Source organism: Coptis chinensis, chromosome 4, assembly GCF_015680905.1.
Source record: "Coptis chinensis isolate HL-2020 chromosome 4, ASM1568090v1, whole genome shotgun sequence".
Lineage (NCBI taxonomy): Eukaryota > Viridiplantae > Streptophyta > Magnoliopsida > Ranunculales > Ranunculaceae > Coptis > Coptis chinensis.
The window spans coordinates 100,714,446-100,737,623 of record NC_141459.1 but is presented as its reverse complement, the minus strand read 5'-3'; the positions used below and the strand labels follow the sequence as shown (position 1 = coordinate 100,737,623).

Below are 23,178 nucleotides of genomic sequence, written 5' to 3'. Positions count from 1 at the left end.
TCGATTCCACGAATTCAAGCATGGGGGCTTCATCGTGAAGCGGGGGTATGGGGACCTATATATATATATATATATATATATATATATATATATATATATATACATGTCAACATTAATAATTAGATAAATAAATGAAATGAAACAATAACTTAATAAATAAGACTTACCCATAATCCAAACAAAGTCGCTTTGCCTTTAGCGGCTTTAATCTCAACTTGCTTGAATCTAGCCAGCCCGGTAAAGGTATGCCAAGATGGATTGACCCCAGTCATAATCCCGACCCACATCCTCTTCTAAGACAGCTGACATCTACCCGATCGTAAATAACTATCGGGATATCCAAATAATACCGCTTTTAACAAAATAGTTCAGACACGTACATACTCGTGGATCGACTCATCACCAATATGATAGTCTTTCGGCTTCTCCTTGAGTCTATTCAAATATCTCGAAGTAAGCCAACTCATATTTATAGCTCCTCCTTAAAACTGCTCAACCGATAATCTCAAAACCCGTCTTGCTCATCATCTTCAACCAAATCAAAATCTTCAAAGAAACTCATCGATCAAAACCTCTAAAAGTTTCATCAAAAGGAACGACATCTCCATAACCAATTGGGATACCCGTTTGTGAAATCAAGAGGGGTAAAAGCTCGATGGGAAATGGAATTTGGGTAGTTTGCCACCACCGCTCAACTATCCCAAACAACAGGGTTTGGGTTTTTGTCCCAAATTAGAATGCAAAACCCAAATGGTGTGGCATATAATATCAAACCCAAAATTAGGATCCGTTTTTTTTTTCATACAACACCACCATCAACACAACATTTGAAAGTGCACAACGAACATAGGTGTAAATCAACCACGAATAAATAACAAAATCAAACCATTACAACAAACCCAAAAAACAAACTTGAAAAACTAACATAAATAATAATAATTAACACCAAAATCCAAAATTAAAAAAACCCCTTATTTTCGAAGTTCATGGGCGAAGCGCTAATGGTGGGTGTTCCTCGATTCAATTTCGATTGTATATGGAAAATTGAACCCAAGTTCAGCTTTGTTTTTAATTACGCGTTAGCGACGATCCTTTTGCCCACAATTTTTGAAATTTTAACATTTCCAAACCATGGAATGCTCTTCATGTGGTGAGGTTGGTGGGGATGATTTGGGGTTGGGGTGGAGAAGTCATTATGAATGGAAGTTTGTGTAAACTAGTTAATGGAGGCTAGAAAATGGTTTTTGGTAGAAAGGAAGTGAAAATGGAGCTATACTGCGTCTGTTCATATTGAGTCATCGACGGGATGTTATAAAATACCGTGTGGATGTTACATTCCATTTAATATCAAAAACCTCCGTGAAGGGGATCTAACATCCCGTCCGGGAGATATTTTTTTCACCTTTACATTTACACTTCAAGTTTTTGCCTTTTCACGGTTGGTGAAAAGGGGTGAATAAGTGATGAGGTGGCGATGAATAAGGAGGGAAAAACTATCACCTTTGCATTGCAAATGCTCTAAGTACCAATTTTAATTTCCATGGAGACGAGCAATATTCATGGAAGACCTTGAATTTTAGTACAATGACCGGGTGTTGAGCTCTGAACTTACACTAGCCTAACGTCCAACTCAAGCCCAGCCCAAATAAACTTATATAGAGTTTAAGTCCATTAGGCCATCACCAATGTAGGCCCTTAAAAGCCAGGCCCACGTCACAATTTTTGGAGAGCCAGGTTGGATTAATCAGGTTCATTAAATTCCAACCGTGAAACTAAATAGTAAATTAGGGGTGTTCATGGTTCGGTTCTTATCGGTTTTGGTTATGGGTCTATTTTTAGCGGTTCCTATTAGATTCGGTTCTTTCGGTTTTTTTTTCTTATATTTTGAAAATCCGGACCCATACCCATTAATTAAGTCAGTTTCAGTTCAGATTTCGGTTCCTTCTCGGGATATACATTTTTATGGTTAAAATTATTTTTTTTAGTTATATAACCGATATAAAAGTTGGTTTACGACGACTATAACACTTGTCATCGATATTTTTGTCCTCTCATAAGAAATAATGGTCCTAAATTCAATAATTGTATTTGAAAGTTATCTAAAAACTTTAAATACATTCTCATATATTATACGTACTAGCAAAAATGCACGTGCTCTGCACATGCTTGACAAACAAATTTTATTGAAGAGAGTGAACATTTTATGCCTTTATGAATTTTTTTTAGAAGGCGGAACTGTGAAACCCAATTCTGTATATTCCTGCTATCCAAGTTCATAAAAATAAAAATGATTACTCGAGCTTTTTTCCATATTGTTTTTCTGAACATTTACAATCACTTCAATAACTTCTAGTGACCAACTCAAGTTTGAGTGGAGTTCATGCAATAATACGTTTAAAAGGGAAAAAATATGATCACCATGTACATGAAACTACAAAAGCAATAGATCATAGTTGGTTACACAGCTACAGAGATTCAAAGAAGTGCTGGGTTCAAAGCAAGGGGAAACACTGTATACTAAGCAAGGAGCCTTTGACCCTCACAATGTAAAAACTGTAAAAGAAGCAATGCCCATTTATATATTTTAATACAAACTAAAACTGTAATCCATTTACTGCTACAAATACACTTGTAAAAAAATTGAAGAAAATCAGTCAGCTTGCTAACAAATTCTCCTGTCTTCACTTTTGCTATTCCACACTATTTAAAATTCATACCTTAGTTAAAATTGTTCGACAAAGCGAACCTGTAGAATATCTTTTCCCATTGAAAAGTACATCCGTTGTGAAACATATAGTGATCACCATATATAAGATAAAACCACTCACTCAACCTACTCAAAAGTTACAATAAGACAAAAACAGAGAGGACATGCTCCTGAACACAGACATAGGATTTCCATATGTGGCAACTGCCATGCATTCATCCTCTTCTTATAATTCTTATATGCATCCTGAAAAATGAAAAAGAACCAGATAAGTATGAAAAGTCAAGTAAATTGAGAATTCAAATACATGGGGTTAACACATTGATATAAAAGTATAAGAAAAAAAAAAACACATATTGCTTGTATAGTTAGCAATGTCACTAAACCAAAGGATATAGTTTAGCCAATTGGAAATTGAAATGATTTGCATAAGTGATTTTTACAAACATATGCAATAAACTTGATAGTAAGGATGACAATAGAGACCTGAATGAATGTCTAAATTAAAAACCATACATCCATAAATCACTTTGGTACAAAGCAAGTTGTGGAGGGAATATTTACCCAAGGTTTAAGGAAATTAAAAACACTAAATTAAAATAGTTGTAAACATTAATCTTAATTTCAAGCCTCTCCTCACCACCTTGATGTCCATTGAGGGTTAAAAGTTAACAACAAAATCATTCAACAACCTTTCAAACATAATGATTTATTTGTTCAATATACCTACACCAGAAATAGTAACTAAAACCTTGGTCGACATCTGCATATCGATAGATTTAAGGAATGAGTTCTAATCAATCTATCCTATGGTATAAGAGTTTCACGAATAAATCAATAATATTAAAATTTAAAAAAAATTAAAAAAATAAAAAGTTATAAAGTTATAAAGTTGAGTAGGCACTTACAAAGTATTGACCAACTGTGGGAAAGTGCATATGCCTTGGATTGTTAAACTTCTCCAATTACTTGAAAGCAGTTTGAATTCCTAGTCTAAGAGCAATTGTTTAATATTTTCCCTCGTCTTGTACACTGGTTGAATTTTGATTTGTAAGTTGTGAGATGATTGAAAGTAAGGTCTAAAAAACTCATTTCTCCTTAAACAATCAAATTACTAAAATGTGGAAAATCCAACATACCAATGCCCTACAAAGCTAAACAGATTCGTCATGATAAAAAAAAATGTGTTAGACTCCATTGGTAAAAATTCATAATCCAACCAATGTCACCTACAACACATAAATTATAAGCTATTGAAGTCTTTCAGGGTTGTCAAGAGAGGGAAAAGAATTCTACCTTTAGTTCGTAGGCACATACCAAGATACATTGTTCTATTTGCAAAAGTCCCCACTCATTGCTATCGGAAATAATATGAGACCTAAAAACCAGGAATCATACAAAAAAAGAGTTAATGCATAATATCTAAGTCGAAATTTCATCATGAAGTTAGAGGAAAACTATTAACATCAATAATCTAAAACATGTTTCACTAAAGCTACGTCACATTGCCCAATCCCTACCGCTTGGATTTTAACATTAGGAAACTCTCCAAAACGAATCATCCTCCCCCACATTCATCTTATTTTATGAAAAATCCAACCTATTATAAACCCTATAGTCCAATAAGTTCAAGCTCAAGAGGTAGACCCTAAAACTTAGACAAACTTTATATTTCATAATGCAACCAAAACAGCCTACCTTATCTAAGAAGAAAAAAATTGCCTCCCTTGACGCGGGAAAAAGGGAAGAGGTTTAATATGAATATAAGAGTCTTAAGTATATACAGCCATCATTATTCACGATAACATGACATTTAAGAAATTGATCTAAACCTCGAACAATGGCAATCTAAGGTACTTTCTTTAGGGATTCTTGGGCATTTAAACCATAAAAACAATGTTTGAATTTTGAGATTAACATTGACAACATCAACTACATATGATAATACGCCTCTCACATCTAAAAAGCACGAGTGTTACATAAGTCAAGGCCACTCAAACCAAAACTAAAATATAAAATCTCAAGAAAGTTTAAGAGATTTTGTATGAATTCATATTTAAATGTTGGTTCTGGCCATTCATTTATAACAACAACAGATTTAAGAATCGGACAATCATAATAACAGGCATAGCCATCAATGCATAGAGCCTATAAATCTTTTTTCTTGCTTTTTCTTACATTTGTTTTTGTGTATCTAAAAGTTCTTGTTTTACATTGTTAAGGCAACTTACATTTATATCAAGCAATAGTAATCTTAAAAAGGAGACTATGTTGTTGTGTATCTAAAATATTTGTGTTCAAGTAGTTACAAAGATTAAGAGGTGTAGGGAAAAGACAAACCAATGAGACCGGCTACTATGCTCAATTGCATTGGCAACACCAACAGCCCTTAAGTTGTCACCTGTTTGTAACACTTCCCAGACATCATTCATGTTGCTCACATGGGATTCAACCAATCCTAGAACATGATAGACTCCATTTGCCACTTGCCTAATTTCAAACCTAAACACATAGAAATATCATTTAGGCGCATAACCTATTTATCGCTTTTCAACAAAAATATTAAAAAAAAAACTACAAAGTATTACCATTAGCAGTAAAAAAAAACGTAAAATAACATTCTAATTACCTCTTTGAAGTTCTCAGACCGAGATCCAGGCACAAGTAGGTCTCGAATTTGTTCATTATAGACTTTACATAAACTTCATAGTGTTATAGTCCCTGACGATCTCTCATGGTATGAAACAACGCCTCAAGCTAGAGTTACACAATTTACACCACAGTCTTCTTTTGGGCCCTCCATCGTAAATGTCTTTCCAGTCCCTATTTGTCCATAAGCAATTATACTGGACATTGTAGACATCTAACACGATGTGGCAAACGGGCTGTAAAAAAAAAATTGTAATGTCATTAGAGACTATCAAGTCAAAAACTTCAGGGCATTGTGTCTAACTCTATATAAGCATCATGCACATTAGAAGAACATTTCAACAACTTACCAATAACGTAATCACAAGATCTTTTGCTTGGAATTTAGATCCAATATAAATCTAGTGTGTGCTCTGAAATGACATTAAATCAAGAAATAGCTGATCAATGCCACATAAAATTGACCAAGTGAAAAAACAAACCTGTTGTGACCTAGAACATTAGATAGTTTGCTTAAAATGTGTTGCATGCAAAATATACTCTCTAAGAGTTGGTTTGTTGAAGCAGTCTTTATTAAGATTTTCCTGTCTTATTTGGACATCAACCAATATAAGTAGTTTTTGGTGGGGGGTCCTCTAATGCATCAAGTAATAAAGTAACTAATCGACTCAAGCAAGAAGTTTGTGTTTTTCTTTTTTCCTAAAAGTGTAATTAAATATAGTCCAATGTTTCTACTTGTTTACAAAATACTTCCAGCTTTAAACTTTGCCATTCTAATACGCTGCCCTAGTGCACTAATTTTGATTCCCAGACATCTAGTAAGAATGCGATATACCATAAGATCTATAGAACCTTCATTTTTTTTTTTCAATTCCACAAACAGATAGGCAGCATGTTACTGAATCTGAGTACATAGTATGACCCATGGTTCTAAACCATGAAATAAACTTATGTCATTATCATGGAGAGCATCTAGAGGAACCTTGTCAATATACAGCTCCATGATAGATGAAACAATCAATTCTCAATTTCAATAAGAAGGCTAATCTAGCACCCTAACAAAAAAGAGAGAAACAACTCTTACCCTTTCTAGTTGCAATTTGCTAGGATGCTCCGGAAACTCCTTTCAAACCAGCAGACAAATTTTTGGATGATTTGGAGTGACGCCCGCTTGCAAAAATTGTTCGAAGAATACATGTGATATAGGGGTCAGTTGGTACTATTAGCCAACAAACCTTCTGCAACTTCGGTGAGTTGGTACTATTGAATGCATATTCAAAGCTTTATGGAATCTACCAAACTCTTGTAGTTATCCTTCGGAACTTAATTACAGGCTTCCAAGACGACGACATATCAAGCAAATTCATTTCAGAAATCAAGTATTCACACCTTCTAGTTGGTCCATCTCATTCCCTCGATCTTGCAGAAGTCAGAGACGCATCCTCAGACACACTATTGTCTTGATTTTGCCATGATCTAACTCCTCAAACCTTTAGGGAAAAAAAATGCTTCGAATTGAATCAATAATTGTTACTCATACCGAATCAATAATTGTTAAGAAAGAGGCTTACATTCTTGCTCTTCTTGATAGTAACACGACCTAACCTTGGAATGGGTTTCATACCAAGCTTTAGCATTGCCTTGTGACTCTTCTTCTTCTCGCTTTCGTTTATTAGGATCGGCTTCCATCTGCTAGCTTACCTTCACATGTGAATGGAAACCCAACATTGTAAAACTCAAGAAATAGAAGTTGATCGAAAAATACTCAAAAGTACAACCCAACCACAAAAAAGAAGAAAATTAAGCTTAGTCTCTATTATGGGCGCTAGTAATCTTCTTACCTTCAAAGATCATAATTGTTCCTCTAGCAAGCATGGAAGTATCTTGAGATTAGTACGACTTACTGATTATTATGCACTGATGGAAACCAAGGAACTCAATTTTTTGGTGCCACAGGAGCTTAGGCAGCAGATTTCAAATGAAAAATATCCCAAGCGACTTTTGCAAGGGATCTTATAATTGACTATACTTTTTTCCATGTTCACCAGGCAGCCTAATCAACTCAACAATATCAAGAAGACACTTTACTTTTCTAAGAGGACATATGAGAGATTCTTCCACGAAATCCTACGTAACGAAGTTTCTGTATTGAACATTTCAATACCAACATTACCATAAGAAACCCCTTTATATGTATTTCATAGAGGAAATTTACATGGTCAATAATGCATACCTAGATATATACAAACGAAACTGCTCGTATCAGCTTTGTGCACATTTTATAACCAAAATATACCATTCAGAAGTCAGTGGTAACAAAGCCAAAGAGTAGCGATCATATACATACTTATTGGGAAAAATGTGTTCCTCTTTTTATTGTAGCATAATCGAAGCCTCTTTTTATTGAAGCATATTTATTGGGAAAAATGTGTTCCTCTTATAAAACAGGTAGAAGAGAAGAAAGTATATGAAGCCATTATCGAAGCCAAAAACTGATCTTGCGAAACAGATTATTACGAAAAGCAATAAACATATTACGAAACTATTTGCAATCGATGTCGAACACCGTAAACTTTGTTGCTTGAACCAAGGTGACTCCTTGTAATGTATAAGATGAATTCATTGAAGCGAAAGCACGAAAACATTAAATAGTAATTCCAAAGTATATAAAACAAAGTTTAGAGAGAAAATTGCCTTCGGAAGGATGCTCAAATCCGAATCAACAATAGCCTTGAAGTAGCTCGGGCTTTAAAAAAGAAAGTTTGAAATCGAACTATGAATTCCAACGTAGCCCCTGCACCACCAATACAATATCCAAAAAATCAATAAAACCACCACTTTGTTATATAACAAAACAAATCCATATAAATAAACTTACTTCTTAGCAGATTCGTTTGTGGGTTTAGTTCCAATGGAATCGGGTGCTTTATCTTCATCTTCTTCGTATGGATAGTATATCATCTAGAGAGGGCATGTCGGCGGCACGTTGTGAAGGTCAGCTGAAAAGTGTTGGCAGAAATTTCCGAGCTAATCACCATCAAGTTAGCTCGTCCATCCATCCATACATACATGGTCGCTTTACCCGCACTACGTGTATGTGACGAGGTATATGGTGTTGTGGTGTCGCGAAGCCTAGCTGGATAGTATTCGACCTCCGGACCACTCATATCTTGTTGTATGTTTTGTCAAGCTAGGATGCCAATTGGGCTTAGTATTATGCGCAAGTACAAATATACAATGTTAGGTATCTACCTAGTCCATAGGCGATCTTACAACTCGATTAGTTTGCCTACTTCACTTTGGTCCTTATCATCCGAATTTGACCTTCCATATGTCGAGTACTCGTATTGGTCATAACTTTACCCTCTGCCCATGAAGTCTTTATATACTTAAGGGCGGACAAAAAAAATTAAACATTACCAAGTTTGAGTTAATCAAAATGAAATTAAAAAAAAAAAAAAAAAATGCAATTCAAAGCCATCAAATTAAAACGATTATGAAAGCAAATCATCAAATTTAGGAGGCGACAAATGAAACTTCAGCAGATATGGAGAAGCATTTAAAATGGAAGCAACATAGAGGAGATCGAAATCTGAAACTTACTTCATCATGAAATCAAGCCATGCTTGGGGTTCTTCCGAAGAGCATTCACGACCGGTGCATACTGTGGGGCTCAAGTCCATACTCGACAAGAGCTCTCCAACCTCAAAGCACCTCTGCAGTTTACCGAGAAAAGAATTTTACATGCTTAGCATAAATTGAAAGAGGATGCATATTTTTCCTGCCAAACTATGTGATTATAAGCCAAACTTCGTTGCATTAAAAATAATGAATGTATTAAAAAAATATACAAAGGAGAAGAAAGAAAAAGACACAGTGATCGGGGACACCGATAACTCTTTCCCATCTCTATTCAAATCCCCAACACCCTCAAAACCCTTCCCTTCATCTTCTACATCATCTTTTTAGCATTGAATTAATCCAAACAAAAATCTCAAAAAAATCAAAATCGATGAATAAAAGGAAATTCTCGTGATTTAGAAAATTGAAAGTAACAATCATACCTAATTTAGAGAAATAGTCGATGGTTTTCTTGTCCATGGCCTTATAATTTTTCAATAATGAGAGGAGATTGGAGAGAAAAAGAGAAGCTAGAACGATGTAACCGGTTTTCTAGTAATGAAGTCGGTATAAATGTTAATAAAAGTGGTATTAATGGTAAACGTATTCTCATGGACAATTGAAATGGTGCGTGCATTTTATTTCCAACTTGAATTTACACAACAATCCCTAAAGGTATTATGTAAACTTAAGGGTATAAACGGAAGCAAAAACTGAAATGACGAAATAGTCCATTGTAAGGGCATTGAATCATTTGTTTTAATATTTGATCAAGGGTATTTGGTGGTAGAAAAAAGGCTGGTCTAATTTAAAAGGCCAGGTTAATTATGGTGTATTTTACTAATAGAGATGTGAATATTTTAAATCGAACATGTGTATATTATACTATACGTAATGCGTCATATATAGAATAAATATCACATGTACCACAATTGTTAGTTAGCATTGCACGTATTCATTATCCAATATATATACATGTAATATATCAAGCACGTACACATTCATGCATTAGTTAATATAGACAATGTATTAGTTAATTCATAGTATACGACTATACGTGTTGCATATAGGGGTTGCATTAGATTGTTATTTTATTTAGTCCCTTAAATTTAAAGATAAAGGTATATATGCTCCACTGGTGATGCCCTTAAGTCCTTAACCAGCTAGCTAGTTGTAGTTGAATTAGGCTTTGGACACATAATTCTCATTTCCACTAAAGAAAAGAAAAAGGTCCGATGGTTTATGAGTAATGATAAGTTTTCCATTTTGTACAGACAATTCTATAAAATTTTGCGTTAATTAGTACTTTGACTTGGTATTGAGGAGTTGCAATTTATCGATATAATTCACCTCCACGACATGATAGAATCTAAAACTACGAAAAATATCGAATTGTACATGTAACTTGTATTATCCAATGGAGTATACTCACATAGCACCAAATATTCTGACAGGAATCCCTCTTTTACAGTTAATTTTTTTTGGATCGCTAGAGTATGTAATAGAAATGCTAATGATCAGTTAGCAAAATGAGCCAACAAGTATGCAGGGATTAGTTGGGTGAGACTCTGTTGAACCTCTGTACAAATTTTATGTATGAATGGAAGTTTCTTATCGAAAAAAAAACATAGCACCAAATATCAACACTTAGTCTATGGCACAAATGACTATTCTACTAAAATCACATTCTTATCTCATTTCATTTAAGCTAGTCCAGAATTAGTGATTTGTCTATCATTTTACACTTGAGAATATCTGATCAAATCCATTCTTTGCTGAAAGAGAGGAGTGTTCGTTATTGTCAAAAGCTCCATGCAATGATCCAAGTATGACCAATGCGGCTGCCAAGCTAAGTGCCACCACTGACATAAAAGTAGCCATGGCATAGAGAACTGGGTGGAGGCTTAAAAACACGGACTCCACCACGGCCCCCTCCTGTGAACCCACAACTACTCTTAATTGGACACTATATAATCCTGATAATGACAATCCCCTTGAGTTCCCGCACTATCTTTCAAGCAACATCAATTCAAAATTGGCCATGTTTTGCAACCCTTACAAAGTGGAGATGAATGAAGGGGTGATTTGCAAGACATGTTATGTAGCCTTGCACTTCAAGTGCATTCTCAGTCTTTTATATGTTTCCACTACTGCAAAAGAAAATGTCATCCTTCTTCTTACAATTCCAACTATAAGCAGAAAAATGTTTCTTAACAAAGTACATTCTCTAACATTTATTCTACCTTCGATTTTGGTTGCTTTGTTATCCACAAAGTTCATAATAACCAATCATCTTAGTTTCACCACCTTCTCATCACCTATTCTTTCAGCGCTACTAAATCCCTATAACATAGAGAAACACCACCAACATCACCGCCATAAGGAGGAAACAAAAATATCCATTTGTGACGATTTCCCCCCCAACTTTCCTCCCCCTGACACTAGTACGACTTCCATTCTTTGTGTGGATAGAAACGGGTGCTGTAATTTTACTTCAGTTCAATCTGCTGTTGATGCTGTAGGCAATTTTAGCATGAAAAGAAATATTATATGGATCAATAATGGCATTTACTTGTAAGTACTTCAGGATATCTATGAGGCATGCCTGTCTATGATTCCATCCATGTTTTTACTGAACATATATTTTCCCCTCGGACCACGGTTTTAAAAAATTAGTACATTATGAAGTATATGATGTTGGTATTTTGTTAGCCTTGAAATGACGTTTAATTAAGCTTGTCGATCACTTTCAACTAAAAATGATGATAACTTGTATTAGTGAGAAGGTTATTATTCCAAGAGCCAAACCAAATATCACGTTTCAAGGACAAGGATTTGAAACTACGGCAATCGTATGGAACGACACAGCCAACTCTTCACATGGTACATTCTATAGTGGCTCGGTTCAAGTTTTTTTGCTACCAACTTCGTCGCTAAGAACATAAGCTTCATGGTGAGTACTATTCTGGTTTTGTAATGTGAATGAGCTTAACAATGAGCTTGAGCCCATAATGTAGAATGGCAAAATACATTACATTAGGCCATTTTAGCCTACAACAAACAAGGAAGTATACTAGTGCCTAATCATGTTTGAAACTTTGGATCCATACCAGAATGTAGCTCCAATTCCAGTCCCAGGTGCTGTTGGAGCTCAAGCAGTGGCCATAAGAATATCTGGAGATCAGGCCGCCTTCTGGGGTTGTGGATTCTTTGGGGCTCAAGACACCCTTCATGACGATCGAGGTAGACACTACTTCAAAGAATGTTTCATTCAAGGGTCCATTGATTTCGTTTTTGGCAATGGAAAATCATTATATGAGGTAAATAATTCTGGCAAAATTTCATAAGAGAACTAAAGTATTCGTACTTCATTAGCTAGTGAGTGACACATTCATTCTGCCCTGCCTTATGGATTTCTTGTTGCTCTAGGTTTCCAGCATCAAACTCTGTTGTGATTGGCGTGGGACTAATATTTGATCCATGCCGGTCTAAAGTCTAAACAAACCGATGAAAAAGTTATAAATAACTGAACTGGCCTAACTTATCTGTTTACAATCTCAGAATTGCCAGTTGAATTCTATGGCAAGTCCAGTACCAGCAGGAGTTAAAAGCATAAATGGAGCCATTACTGCGCATGGTAGAGCATCCAGCGACGAGAACTCAGGATATTCATTTGTCAATTGCAGTGTGGGAGGGACTGGAAGGGTATGGCTTGGTCGAGCATGGAGGCCATTCTCTCGAGTGGTTTTTTCTTACACATTCATGTCTGATATCATCTCTCCTGAAGGATGGAATGATTTTAATGATCCCACAAGGGACCAGTAAGTATACACCTCCATTTTTTTCTTTATTATCTTGGAGATTTGTGTCTTTATAAGCTGGTTGCTGATATGCAATATTGACATTACATCATAGGACCATGGTTCGGAAAAAATAATATAGATCCTTAGAGAACTGCAATTGACCGCCGCCGTGAGTATACGAAACCAATTTGATTTCATTTAATTGTCCTGTGAAACAGGACTATATTTTATGGAGAGTACAAATGTACTGGAGGAGGTGCAAATGTGACTTTGAGGGCGCCCTATGCTCAAATACTCAATGACACCCAAGCTTCTCCTTTCCTCAACATATCTTACATTGATGGAGAACAATGGCTGGAACCCTATAAGTAGAAATCCATTTTCTTCTACCGTTTACATTTATTGCCCTCCAAATGTAATAAAAAAATGAAATGGCAAAAATATCAAGTCCATTCTATCAGTTTTTGTAATTTAATTTACAATGTGCAGTCAATTTGATGGATGATAATAAACGAATTGAACTCATGTAGGTGAAATCCATATACGAAATAACTTTTGTATTCTATAACATAGCAAAAAAATTCAATCAAATCTTACTCAATTTGTACAAATACATAATCCTCCTTAATCTGCACAATTAATTTGTTTTTTCTCGTCATCTTAATTTTTCAAAAGACAAAGGGATTTAATCATATTGGACTCAAATTGCAATTATATATACTAAAAATTAGGGAAAAGAATGAACGCATGTAAATTAATTAGAATAGTAAATTAAAAAGTTTAATAAGGAAAAAACACTTCAATACGCTAGTTGTACTCTTTGTTCGATTCGAATTATGATGCTCTACCATCAGCTCTTTTTTTTTGTTGGTTTAAATAAGTAGGTAGCTTGGACAGAGAAAGAATTTGGAGCTATCTTAAAAAAACAATTTTTATTTATTTATTTCTTTTTTATTTAGAAACGATCACATTTGGAAACAATTAGAAAAACTGCATTGGACACTGTTAATATTTGGAATGAATATGTGGAGTGGATTGAATGTGTAAATAATAGCTTTCCAGAATATGGTTATGTAGCAAGATTACAATTCAAAAGCTTTCAATATAATGTGGATCTTATTTCATGTGTATGGAGATTCAATGATTTAAATGTTGGAGTGTTGATTTTTTTCAAACCATCTGTATGGAGGTGACAAAAGGAAGAAATTATGGATGCTAGCTAGTTGCATTGTTGAATTCTTACATTGGTTATTAGTCCCCATTCTGAAAATGTTATTAGCACCCAATGCCACATGCAGAACTTTGGCAGGTTTTGGGCTTCAACTTGATTAACATAATGCAATGGAATGTTGGTTCTTTGAGAGTCAAATTAAGTGTAATGATTGAGTAGTTAGGAGCAAGTGCAGAGTGCACGGTGAAGGAGTGCAGAGGTATTATAAGGTGTGATCCATTGTGCATAAGCACTATGCTATGCCTACATGATTATAGAAACATTTTGTCAAGCGGCGACAATTTGATTATAAAAACATCCTTAATACAGATGGGTGTACTGGGAAAATGGTAGTATTCTTCGTAAAGAAAAAAAATTGTTGGACTGGTATTAAAAACTCTAATATTGCTTCCAATAGAAGGAACTTTTGTATGTCAGAGGTATCATGTTGAATAAAAACCTTATCTACAAATGTCTTAGAAAGAGGTTTTCTTCCATGCGTTGGTTTCCTATCATTTAGTACTCTAGAGTCAAAATAAAGAGTCTCCATGTTCAACAAAATTTTCACCATAGATATAACTTACCATCGTTTGATTCCATGACTGAAGAAAATTTAAGGCAACAGAAAACAGTAGTATAAAAAGTAAGTTTATTTATAGTAGTGCAAAAAAAAAAAAAAAAAAAAACACTTACATGTAAGAAGGAAAAAAATGAATGAGGAACCTAAGCATATTGGCAAATCTTTTTTTTTTTATGCGCTTTCTATTCCTTAAGACCTCACAACAAAGAAGTAAACAATGGATATTTTCAACTGTTTATGTTTCATATTATGATTTTCGAATAACTGTGCCAAAAGTGAGAGGCTCCAAGTTTTTTATGGGAGTTATAGACGCTGGAACAAAAGTGAGAGAGGTTACACTTTTTTTTTTTTTTTTGTTCAAATTAGAATGGAAAAACCTTAGTGGTAGAAAACCAACAGAGCAGCTTTTAAACGCATGAATTGTGTAAGTTATGAAGTTTGATTATCCAATTAATATTTTAAGAACGCTTAGTTATAAAAGGGTGTATAACAAATATTGTAATTTAATTATTAAACGAAAATCATGGTTAGACAAATTCAATCGGTTAACTAATACATTAAAGTCATGCATATACTCCATTGAGGTGAGGAGGCAACAAAAAAGTCGTAACATCTTTCACAAATTCAATATTTATGGGAAACATAAATTTAATTAGGCAGTTGATTCAATTTACAATCATTTAGTAGGGAACATCGCCAAGAGCCTGAATTATCGTTTTGTATTATAATGATCAACTCTTTAAGAGAACATGAACTCGTCTGTTTGCCTATATTTTATTTTCATTCTTGAACAAGCATGGGCTTAGGTTATTGACCCAAATGGTTTAAGAGAATAAAAATAAAAATTGACCCAAATGGTAGTCTCGGGGAACATTTTTGTTAAGAGAATGGTTGTCAAAGATTAGCTCTTCCCCTAACATTACCATTTACAGTGAAAGGGATCCATGTTCTAGTAACAAAGTATGGCCTAACGACGTTGTTGCACAGGACTACTCCTGGGGCTGGATGGATCAAGTGTTGCTTCCTTCCTTGCTAACCGTTTGGCTTCATGCCATTTATGAGTACCTAATCCTTCATTTATGTAACTTTCTAATTCCTCTAGCCATCTTCCTTCCAGCAACCACGACATGACATACCCTACAAAAGCTTGAATTGCTAGCTACTTGTGAATCAAGTTAAAGACATGTACATATCCAGTTCATTTATATTGAGCAACACATTTTTTTTTATAGCTAATTTGAAAATATGAACTTACCCTAAGTAAAACTTATTTAAAAATATATTAGTATATATCAGCCAAAGTGCAATGTGATTGACATATATCATTATGGATATTAAAAGGAAAAACTAACAACCTGACAGAATGCAATGTTCAAAGGTCAGGAGCACTTAATTCGTTGGTTAGTAAATTTTTTTTTTAGAATAATAGATGTTTTATCAGCTCCTGAAATTCCACCATTAAATAGATTCAAATGAGGGAACCAAAATTCTTAAAGCACAAACGATACTACATAATAGTACCACTGCCTATCAAGCACCCAATTCTGGGAATGAGCACTTAATTCATTGGTTAGTAAGTTTTTTTTTTTTGTAGAATAATAGATGTTTTATCAACTCCTAAAATTCCACCATTAAACAGGTTCAAATGAGGGAACCAAAATTCTTAAAGCACAAACGATACTACATAATAGTACCACCGCCAAGCACCCAATTCTGGGAATGGTAGCTTGAGATAGGAAAAGGTAAATGGCCAAAGCCACTACAAACAACTAAACAATCAACAACTCTAGTAGCAAGTACAACATCTTCAAAATATTGACAACAATAGCTAACAAAAACAACCTCACCACAGAAAAGGTTGGATCATTTCTTCTTGGCTGCAGACTTTGTGACCTTGGCTCCAGATGGATCTTTCTTCCCAACAATCTTGATGACTCCCACAGCAACAGTCTGACGCATGTCCCTCACAGCAAAACGACCGAGTGGTGGGTATTTAGAGAAAGTCTCCACAACCATGGGCTTTGACGAAATCATCTTCACATATCCTACATCACCATTTTTCAGAAATTTTGGCTCCTTCTCAATCTCCTTTCCAAATCACCTGTCAATCTTTGTGAGAATCTCGCCAAACTTGACAGCAATGTGAGAGGTGTGACAGTTCAGCACTGGGGCATATCCATTGCCAATCTGACCAGGATGATTCATGATGATGACCTGGGAAGTGGAGTTTGCAACTTCCTTGGCAGGATCATCCTTGGAGTTGGAGGCAACAAACCCACGCTTGAAAACCTTAACAGCAACATTCTTCACGTTAAAACCAACATTGTCACCGGGTAGCACTTCCTGAAGAGTCTCATGGTGCATTTCGACTGACTTAACCTCAGTTGTCAATCCAAAGAGGGTCAAAGGTGATAACCATACCAGGGTTTGATCAAACCCGGTCTTGACCACGACCAACCGGCACAGTTCCAATACCACCAATCTTGTAAACATCCTGAAGTGGGAGATGTAGAGGTTTGTCTATAGGTCTCTTGGGTTCTGAGATCAAGTCGAGTGCCTCGAGGAGGGTTGGGCCCTTGTACCAATCAAGGTTGGTAGACCTTTCAATCATGTTGTCACCCTCAAAACCAGAGATGGGAACAAAGGGTATTTTATCAGGGTTGTACCCAACCTTTTTCAGGTAGGAAGAGACTTCCTTGATAATTTCCTCATACCTAGCCTTAGAATACTTTGGAGTAGTGGCATCCATCTTGTTACAACAACAAATCATCTGCTTCACTCCCAGAGTGAAGGCAAGTAGAGCGTGCTCACGTGTCTGACCATCTTTGGATATACCAGCTTCAAAACCTCCAGTGGTTGAGTCAATAATGAGGACAACACAATTAGCCTGTGAAGTACCAGTAATCATGTTCTTAATGAAATCACAATGGCCTGGAGCATCAATGATAAAGTGTAAAACGATAGTTTTACTTAGACTTAACTATTTATGCTACGAATAAATAAAACTAAAGCTATTTTACTACTATACAATCAAAGTTATCTACTCTCGGTTATCGTGTAGAATATGGATTAGAGAATTCGTTCCACTCCTAGTTTGTTTAAACGTAAGGTTTCCTAGGCGGTGCTTCCTCGCCCCCAACTGTAGCCGTTTTGCTAGAGATGTCGTCGTCTTGGTTGATTTTGGGGACAAAATCATCGATAGGGAAATCTGTCATTAGGGACGCAAGTGTGTGACCCTTTTTTGAAATGCGAGGTTCAAAATTGATGTTATAAGCACTCAAGTAGATGTCCCATTCTGCGAGTCTATTTGATTCCTGGGCACTTCAGAAAACTTTGCAAAGAGGATATTCTGCATATACTTTGACCAGTCTTTCTTGGAAATATGGCTTGAGGCGTCTGGCAGCATGAACCAGTGCTAGAGCGATTTTTTCAATTCTCGAATATCTGGTTTCCGCCCTCGTTAGTGTCTTACTAATGAAGAAGATCGGACGACCGTCTTCTCCATCGATGAATAGGCTTGCACTTACTGCAGTATCTGTAACGGCCAAGTAAGCTCCAACATGCTACCCTATAGCTAGGCTGGCTAAGATTGGTGGCGAGACCATGTAGTTCTTGATTGATTGAAAGGCATTTTCACAATCATCATTCCACCTTGCTGAGTCTTTTAACGTTTGAAAGAAATGACGACATCGGTCCGAGTACTTAGAGATGAAACGATTTAGTGTTGCTAAGCGCCCTGTGAGCTGTTGAATCTCTTTTTTTGTTTTTGGAGAGGGCATGACTTGAATGGATCGGATCTGTTCTGGGTTAGCTTCGATGCCTCGATGAGTCATCAAATATCGTAGAAATTTCCCTGATATTAGTCCAAAAACACATTTCAAAAGATTTAGCCTCATGTTGAATTCATCAATTCTGTCAAAAACTGATTGCAAGTCGAAGATGTGATCTCCACTGTGCTTGGATTTTACAACCATGTCATCAATATAAGCCTCCATTGTCTTGCCCAACATATCTTCGAATATGGTGTCGATCATCCTCTGGTAAGTAGCCCATGCATTTTTTAAATCGAAAGGCATAACTTGGTAACAAAAAATCCCTTGGTCAGTTATGAATGTCGTTGCTTCTTGGTCCTTAACAGCTAGGGGGATCTTGTGGTATCTCGAATATGCATCCAAAAATAATAATCGTGGGTAGCCAGACGTGGCATTTACCAGTTCCAATATTCGTGGAAGAGGGTAGGGATGAATTAGGCAAGCTTTGTTAAGGTTCGTGAAATCAATGCACACTCTCATTTTCCCATCTTTCTTGGGTATTGCAACCACGTTAGACAACCACTGCGGATATGAGACGGGTCGAATAAACTTATTTGAGAGTGAGTTTTCTATCCGGGGCCATGCGCCTAGGTTTCTACCGAACTGGCTTGATGGCAGGATCAAAGTCAAGTGTGTGGCATGCAACTTCTGGGCTAATTCCTGGCATCTGCTCGACTGACCAAGCAAAGATCTTTTTGTTCTTTCTGAGGAGTGCCACCATTTCCTTTTGTTCATTTTCCCTCAATTCTACCGATATGAAAGTTGTTTCTCCACCTAAATTCCCAATCTGAACTTCTAATCGGCGGTCTATAATCTGCGGTCCTTCATTTTGTGAACTAGCAGTGCAAATACTGTGTGGGACTGATTCTGATTTATACACTTCTTGCAAATTACTGAGAATTGTATTTCTCCACATATCAGATTGACGATATTCCTCCAAGACCTTTTCGTGACAGGTGTGGGAAGCCATCTAGTCGCCGCACACCTTACAAATTTTGTCAAGAGATGGGAACTTTACTGCTTGGTGGAAGGTAGAGACTACTGCACCCATGCTGTGATTGCATTGTAAGGGGATTTGCAATTCATCAGAAGGAATTCAATGTCGATTGACTTGTCCATAAGCGTGACTGGTAAAGAGACTCTTCCTACTGGGGTTGTTGTTGTTCCGTCAAACCCAATGATTAGATTATTTTCTGCAATAATTAAATTTTCTGACAGCTGCATGTTATTGTAGCAACCTGCAAAAATGATGCTAACAGAACTTCCAGTGTCTATCATGATGCGCTGAACTCGCCATAATCCAATGAAAGCTGAGATGATGACAACTTCATAATGAGGATGATGGATGCCAATTAAATCTCTATCACTAAAACATAGGGGAGCAGACTCTGTAGTTTCTGAACGAATTCCTTCAACAAAATCAATGTTATTGATGTGATAAAATTCACGCAAGAAATTGAACTTGACTCGCTGTTCACCCTTTTGCCTTGTTCGAAAAATGTCATTGATTTTGGCATGACCAGCTAGTATGACATTGTGGCTAGTCATTGCTAAATTTGTCTTCATAATTTTTGACAGCAAAAACTCGTCTAATTGTCCCTTGTCGACTAGCCTATGTATTTTTCCCCTGAGGGATTTGCACTCTTCTGTTTCATGGCCGAAATCATTGTGAAAGTGGCACCAAAGATTTTTGTCACGTTCAGACTTAGTGTTTTCAGGTAAGGGCAACGGAGGAAAAAGTAAGTTGCGTCCCTTGATCTTCTCATATATCGTATCATACTTGGCTTTTAATGGAGTGAGCTTCATTTCCTCACAAACTGTGTTTACCTTTTTGTATTCTGATTTCTATTGTTGCCCTTCCGATATGTTTTGCTTCTGTTTGCATTTACCTTCGTTTGAGTCTTTACTCCGAAAGTCTTTGTCTTTGGAGGCTTTTGATCTAACATCTTCCTCCACGTTAATGAACTACTGCGTTCGTGCAAACAAATCGTACTTAGATTGTGGGGGGTCTCGTACCAGGGAGTTGTAAATTTCGTTTTTGTCGAAATGGACGCCTTCCTTGAATGCATGAATGATCATTACGTCAGGGACATCGGCGATCTCTACTTGCACTTGGTGGAAACGACGAACTTTGCCAGTGCTTCATCCTTTTGCTGCTTGGTGTTTAGCAAGATGTGGACATCCTTAGGACGTGTCCAATTATGCTTAAACCGATCTGTAAACTGGTTTGCTAATTCCTGAAATGAAGCGATAGATCGAGCTGGCATAAGAGGGGGTCATCTCGCGGAGAATTAGCCCCGCTTTTAAACTCCATAACATGATCGTTCGGTCACCTCCTCGCTTCTTTGAACGTAGGAAGGTCCGGGCTGTTTGAATCCTTCCTGATGCTCTATATTTTGTATCTTTAGGGAAAATCTCCCGACGACATCTTCGTTTACTGCAAGGTCTTTCCATCGTGTTTCAGCGACACCCACATTAGTCATTGTTTTCTTGATGATGTCTTTGATTTGTTGTTCTGTGAATGGTTCTCCTGTGGCTTCTAGATTTCCGACTTGAGGAGTAACTTCACTACGTTGCATCTCACGGTGTTGTAGCCCCCAACTATTGCTTGCTTCTAGATTTGGCTGGTTCCTTGGGCAGCGAGACCTATACCGATAAAATGGGTTAGGCTGTCGAACTGGGGAGCCGTATCTTTGGTGTCGCCGTATTCTGGGCTGACGTTCGTTAACCTGTTTATATCGGTTTGCTGCATTCAAGCCATGTCTAAGGTCATGTAGCAATTCGTCTCTGAGGTCCTGATCTTGGCGTCCAGGGGTACATCTTATGGTGGATGTTGTCCACCTTTCTGATGCGCTATGATCAACATTCAATGATCTTGTCATGTTATGACCATCGCTTCGCCTAATGTTGTTGGTATTTCGAGAGATCGGATCGCCTTCTTGGATCGATGAATATGTCCTTGACCTTGAGTGATATGGATGATGCTTAGGGACAGGCTCCAATGGATGGGTTGTACTGTAATTAAATTATAGTCGGTTGAATACACTCCAGTTTTCACCAGATCTGGGAGCTCTTGCCGGTGTGGAAGATGTAGCATCGGTGTAACGCCCGTATTTAAAATACGTATTTATTAATTAATTAATTAATTTAATTATTTATTTAAAATTCGCTGGATTGGATTTGGGATTCGTGGGCCTGATTTCTGGGCCTGAGTCTGTGTTGGGCTTAGGTTTCAAACCCAGGTATATATACATATTTTTCTAGAGAATAGGGTTTTGAGATAAAAATAAAATAAAAATGGAGGCGGAGATAAAAGCTCATTGGCTAGAGCGTTGGAGCGCGACGATTCGGACTAGAAAGAATTCGTCAAGCTGTTAATTAAGGTGAGTAGTTATGTTTTCCTTTTTCATCGGAACTAGAGTTTTACGTCTACGAATTTAAAACATTTGCTGTGAATAAAAACATTTACTGCCGAGTTTTTCCGCTCAATTTATATGTGCTGCCATTATTCTTCTTTCGATGTTTTTCTTATCGTGCTGAAGTGTTAAACTTGTCAAATTGTTAAACTGGTTACTTATATATTGTTTGTTGTTCGTAACTACTGAAATTATTGAAACTGTTGGAACGGTTGGAACTTTGGAGATTTGGTAATGGAGGCGCGAGCCCCTGGGAATCGTACTGCCTTTATTATGTTGTTTGTGTTAGTGGGGTTATGTTGTTGAGTAATCAAACGAGTAAACAAATCGAGAAATCCATTGAAACAAATCGGTGGGTAAACGGTTGGTTGAAATTGGGTGGACTGTTGAAGCTCTGAAGCTCTGAACAGGCGTTAATGGAGGCGCGAGCTCGAATTGGTACTGCCCTTTATTATGTTGTTTGTTCTGGTGGGTTATGTTGTGGGTTAGTTGGATTAGTGATGGGTGATTTAATGCTGGATCGGATGGGGCTGTCGAAGCTTGTAGCAGCCATTAATGGAGGTCGAAAATTATAGATCTAGTTTTGATGGAGTATATGGATTGAATGATTTGAGGTTTTTGGTTTTGTTAAAGTTGTAGGGGTTTTTATAGGGATTAAAATCGGTTGGTTGAAATGGGTGGACTAGTGGAAGTTGACGGTGGTCGATCCGGTGGTGGAGGCTGCTGGAGGGAGAAAATGACACTGTTGCTGTGTTTGGGCTTGGGGCTTGGGCCTAACCATTTGTTTGGTTGGGCCTTAGCTTGTTTAGTTGTTGGGTCAAGTTCTATTCTGTTTCTTTGGGCCCGATTCTATTTGGGTTGGTTGGGCCAGTTCTATTTTGTTTCTTTGGTCCCGGTTTTGGTTGTTTGGTTGGGCCAGTTCTATTTTGTTCTTAGGTCAGACCACTTTAGTTTTCTTTGGGCCGAACCGATTAAAGTTTTGGGCCAGTTTCAAGTTTGTTTTGGGGGCGGTCCATATAACTTAAAATAGATCTAATTGGGTCTTTAAATGTTTAGACTTTTGGGGCCGGGTTCTAAGGTTTGGGTTTGGGCTCGGGCTCGGCTAGTTGGGTCCAAACCATTTCCTTAGTCATGAGCCCATAAGCCATGCACCTTTGCCCTTAGCCATAAACCATGGCTATGACCCTGAACCTGTTAAACATGGAAACGACAATTTGACTTTGACAATGACAAATTGACTTTGACATTGACCGTTGACCATTGACCGTTGACTGTGGAATGTTGACTTTTTCCAGTTTTTCACATATTTAAGAATATAGCCAAATGTAGTAATAAAATATTGCCACAAATTGTATAACTTTGTTTGTCATTATCTAATTA

At 36.7% G+C, this 23,178-nt stretch overlaps 2 protein-coding genes, 1 long non-coding RNA gene and 2 pseudogenes across 4 annotated transcripts in view; 1 reads left to right on the top strand and 4 right to left on the bottom strand.

The window, feature by feature from the left end:
* Positions 1 to 2,915: 2,915 nt before the first annotated feature.
* LOC147506272 (uncharacterized) lies at positions 2,916 to 5,203 on the bottom strand. Its single transcript, XR_015220770.1, has 3 exons — positions 5,048 to 5,203; positions 4,004 to 4,085; positions 2,916 to 2,953 (listed from the first exon to the last, which is right to left on the bottom strand). It is a non-coding gene; the product is annotated as an uncharacterized LOC147506272 (long non-coding RNA).
* Positions 5,204 to 11,151: 5,948 nt separating this feature from the next.
* On the top strand, positions 11,152 to 13,303 carry LOC147506271 (putative pectinesterase 8). Its single transcript, XM_086604228.1, is given in 6 exon segments — positions 11,152 to 11,551; positions 11,757 to 11,889; positions 11,892 to 11,930; positions 12,091 to 12,297; positions 12,539 to 12,798; positions 12,999 to 13,303. Coding segments are annotated over 6 exon segments (1,164 nt in total). The 5' UTR covers positions 11,152 to 11,180; the 3' UTR covers positions 13,153 to 13,303.
* A 2,913-nt stretch (positions 13,304 to 16,216) lies between these two features.
* Positions 16,217 to 23,178, bottom strand: part of LOC147506266 (elongation factor 1-alpha pseudogene) — a 34,114-nt pseudogene continuing 27,152 nt past the window's right edge. Inside the window, exon 2 of the transcript XR_015193680.1 lies at positions 16,217 to 16,412. The product of XR_015193680.1 is annotated as an elongation factor 1-alpha pseudogene (transcript). The remainder of the gene's footprint in view (positions 16,413 to 23,178) is intronic.
* Positions 16,420 to 17,511, bottom strand: LOC147506270 (elongation factor 1-alpha pseudogene; annotated as a pseudogene).
* On the bottom strand, positions 19,421 to 20,188 carry LOC147506269 (uncharacterized). The gene has a single exon (XM_086605727.1). The coding sequence runs from the start codon at positions 20,186 to 20,188 to the stop codon at positions 19,421 to 19,423; it is 768 nt and encodes a 255-aa protein (XP_086461853.1).